This window comes from Belonocnema kinseyi, chromosome 7, assembly GCF_010883055.1.
Source record: "Belonocnema kinseyi isolate 2016_QV_RU_SX_M_011 chromosome 7, B_treatae_v1, whole genome shotgun sequence".
NCBI lineage: Eukaryota > Metazoa > Arthropoda > Insecta > Hymenoptera > Cynipidae > Belonocnema > Belonocnema kinseyi.
The window spans coordinates 18,707,886-18,712,375 of record NC_046663.1 but is presented as its reverse complement, the minus strand read 5'-3'; the positions used below and the strand labels follow the sequence as shown (position 1 = coordinate 18,712,375).

General features: G+C 23.5%; 1 protein-coding gene across 2 annotated transcripts in view; it reads right to left on the bottom strand.

Moving 5' to 3' along the window:
* The window catches only part of LOC117175981 (cyclin G), a 43,273-nt gene that overhangs the window by 14,987 nt on the left and 23,796 nt on the right, over positions 1-4,490 (bottom strand). For both annotated transcript variants that reach the window (XM_033365878.1, XM_033365879.1), the window contains exon 4: positions 336-587. In XM_033365878.1, the coding sequence (XP_033221769.1) occupies positions 336-587 (252 nt within the window). The remainder of the gene's footprint in view (positions 1-335; positions 588-4,490) is intronic.

The window sequence follows — 4,490 nt, the reverse complement described above, 5'->3', positions numbered from 1 at the left end:
AAAATTGAAAATAGGTGACAAAAGGTGACAAAATTGAAAATAGGTGTCAAAAGATGAGAAATCCCAAAATAGGAAGAAAAGGTGACAAATTCCTAAAAAAAAAAGGTGGCAAATGGTGACAAAATTGAAAATAGGTAACAAAAGATCAGAAACCCCGAAATAGGAGAAAAAGGTGACAATTGGTGAGAAAATTGAAAATAGGTGACAAAATTGAAAATAGGTGACAAAATGGAAAACAGGTGACAAAAGGTGACAAAATTGAAAATAGGTATATTTAATTAATATAATAACAATAATACGTATTTTGAACCAAAAAAAAAGTTAGGACTACTTACATTGGTAATTTTTTGTAATTCGGCAGCGAATTCGACCAATCGAAGCATTTCATGTGCAGGATTTGGCGGTGTTGTCATAGAAGAAGGACCAGGAACGGAATTGGCCATGCTAGTGTCTGCATTGGAATCTAGGCGAGTCACAGCAGCATCCAAATATGTGCAGAGCAACACCAAAGAAATTTCAGATGGTCGCAAGTTCGCGCAATTTCCATCACAGACAATCATTTCCAATCTCAGCAGCAATTCAGATTCCTGCCAATATATTATCAGTCTATCATTCAATATTCCATTAACCCTAACATGCAAAAAAAATATGATAGAAAACTCATTTAATCGCAGGATCCAAATATTTCAGAAAATAGCTAAATTTTCAACCGAAAAAAGAAGAATTTTCTTCAAGAAAGTTCATTTTCTAGCAAGATGATTTTAAACCGAAATAAGATTAATTTTCAACTAAAAAAATTAATTAATTTTCAATTAAAAAGGGAATCGTGAAATTATCAGTTAAAATTAATTTTAAAAAAATTGATTTTCAAAGCAGTTGATTTGAACTAAAAGATGAATTTTCAATCAAATAAATTAATTTTATATGTCAATTGGACAGTTGCATTTTTAACTAAAAATTATCAATAAAATTAAAAAAATGTAACATTAAGGCTACAAAATTTTCCACCTGAGCTAATCAAAACTGAGCTTTAAATGAAAGCGCTCAAAGTGAAACTGTTAAATTTTAAACATTAAAAATTGAAATTTAAAATAATTTACGGGTATAAAATTGAAGCTACTAACATTTTTCAATATAAAAAAATATGAATCCACGTTATAACTTTCAATGCTCTAAATTAAAAAAGCCATCAATGGACTTTAAAATTTTTTAAATTATATAATTTTAAGAAATTGTAAATTCAAAATTATTTTGAAAATTTTTCCGGAACTTCTAAGTATCTAAAGAAAATCAAAAATAATTTTTCATTTTGAAACATTATTTTAAGAGAATATTTAAAAAGTTTTTCGAAGATTTAAACAAAATTATGGGAAAAATATTCTAGAAGATTATAAGAAAACTTTCTAAAATGTGCATGATGGTTTGAATTTACTTGTCTTAAATAAAAATTCAAATATTGCTAAATATTCAACAATTAATATTTTTTTTATTAAAAATTTCAAATTTAATGGGTTAAAAATAGAATATTTTAGACTAAAACAATATTTTAAATATAATAAAATCCTTTAATTAAGAATATATTAGTATGAAGTTAATTTTAAGTTGAAAATAGTTTATAAACTTTCAGTCACACGTTCACATTTGTTTAATGATTAAGACTTTCAAATTGAAACCGTTTAAGCTTTAACGTTAAAACCTGAAAATTCTTAAATTTTGAACTGATTTAAAATCGTTTTGTCAAATCGTTTTTGTTCACTTTTTATTACTTAAAGTACAGATAAATTTACAAACTAATTTATTTATTAAATAAAAATGTTTTTTATCCACAATTTTCAACAACAAAGGCTTTTATTTTTTGTTTGTTCAAGTCTTTAAGAAAGCATTTAAAAATTCTTTAAATTAAACAGTATTTATTAAAAATATAAATTTGTTTGTTTGTTATATAAACTAATACATTTTTTTAAATTCCTTTTTCTTCGGTAAAAATATGTCGGAATTTCAACTTTTTTTTTAGAAAATTCAACAATATTGTTGAAATTTGTTTACTTCTTTAGTTGAAAAATTGTTTTTTGGTCAAAAATTTAACGGTTTTTTTTAAGTGGACTTTTCGATTTGAATATTCCACATTTTGATGGATTTTGATTTATTTCGCGGAATAAAGTTTAGGTTGAAAATTCGTCTTTTTTGGTTGGATTCAACCGTTTTTTTTTAAATGTTTTTTCTCATTCAAAATAAAAATCTTATTTAATTTATATCTTAACTGTTACATTTTTCGTTAAGAATTTATCTTTTTTAGTCATAATTTTATTATTTGGGTGGAAATTTGATTAATTTATTAAAAATTCAATATTTTCGTAAAACGGTTAACCTTTTTGTTAAAAAATCATATTTTTGGATTGAAAATTTAACTATTTTGGTACAAAATGTATAACTATTCATAAGACTATATTAAATTCGCCTTAAACCACTTCAAATTCCTAACTTTACAAGTAAAATAATTTAATTTTCAACAGAATATATGAATTTGTGACCAAATAGTTTCACTTTCAACCAAAAAGATTAATTTTCAATCAAGAACACGATTTTACAACAAAACATGTGAAATCTCATCTAAATAGTTGAATGTTACACTAAAAAATATCAATTTTGAACCAAATAGTTTAATTTTCAACTGAAAAATATCAGTTTTTAACCAAAAATGGAATAGTTAAATTTTCAGTTAAAAAAGTTAATTTTCCAGTCAAAAAAACAAACAAAGTTTTAACCAAGGTGATGAATTTTTAAATAAAATAATAAACATTCAACTGGAACAGATTAATTTTAAAACAAAAGTTAATTCATAAAATTCAAGAGAATTCTAAAGTTTTAAAATCACTTCAAGTAATGAAATCAATCACACCAAAAATCCTTGGAATCTTTTAAAATCCCCTAAAATTCTTTAAATTAAAAGCTCCTGAATTCAGGATAAAGTCAAAATACTTTTAAAAAAATCAAGTTAAATTAAAAAGAACTCAAATTAATTGAAAAAAGTTCTAAACCCAAATAAATTATATTGATTCTCGTAATATTTAAATGAATTTAGTTAATTAAATAACTAAATAATACTAAAAACATAATTAATCATTTCTTGAATTTATCTCTAAGTCCATGAAAAAATATTAATTTTCTACCAAAAAGAACATTTCAAAAAATACGTTAATTCTCAAACAGTTGAATTTTAAACTAAAAAATATGGATTTTGAAACAAACAGCTGAATTTTGAACTAACAAAAAAGATAAATTTTCAACCAAAAATGAAATTCTTAATTTTTTAGTTAAAAAACAATTCATTTTCAACTAAAAAAGCATATTTATTTTAAAAACAAATTAATTTAGCTTTCAATCAAGTCGTTTTATTTTCAAAATACAAAAAAAACGATGGATTTTCAAATAAAAATTATGAATATTTAACTGAAATACTTACATTTTTAACCAAAAAGATAAATTTTCTATCACAAAGATGATTTTTCAACAAAATACATGAATTTTCAACGAAATATTTAAATTATCAACCAGAAAGACTAATTTTCAACAAAATAGTTGAACATTAAACTAAAAAAGTTCAAGTATCATCCAAAAATGGAATAGTAGAGGTTTTAATAAAAAAATATGAATTTCCGATTGAAATACACTCAATTTTTGCCAGGGTTAATTTATTTTTTAACCAAAATGATAAATTTTCAACCAAGAAGATTAATTATTAACAACTAAAATAATTAAATTTCTAACAAAAAAATTAATTTCTGCCAAAAAGTCAAAAATTTTGACCAAAATAGATATTGAATTGATATATAATTGAATATTGATATATTGAATAGTAACTTTTTCAGTCAAAAAAGCAGAAGAAAAAATTAATTTTCAACAAACTAGCTTATTTCTTAGCCAATGAGATAAATTTTAAATTAAAATTATGAAACTTTAACAGCAAATTCATTTTTAAAAAAAGAGGAACTCTCAACCAAGTAATAATTAAATCTTTGTTCAAAAAAGATGAATTCGGAACGAAAAATGTTATACGTAAATATATATTTAAATGTGAATTTTCAGTTAAAAATTGATTTCAAACAAACCAAAAAAAACTAATTTTCGTAAAAATAGTTCAATACAGTTAATATAATTAACTAATTAATGAATGTTGCAATTCAGAAAAAATTAATCACGCCCTGCAAAAAATGCCCTGACATTTCCAGGTTTTCCAGGTATTTATTTACAGAAATTCTCTGTTGTTCCCTTCTATTTTTTTTTCAAAATGCCCGACGCAAATAGGGCACCCATAGGGGCCAAAATTAAAAAATAGGGCACTTTAGGGACCTAAAAATGAATACAGGATACACAACACACTACTTTACACCGACATCTGTCCGAAAATTATGGAACTTACAAATAAAAACATTAAAGTTGCAATAAAAAAATATTGAGTTATTTTATCGAGATAAAGAGTATCCTATCCT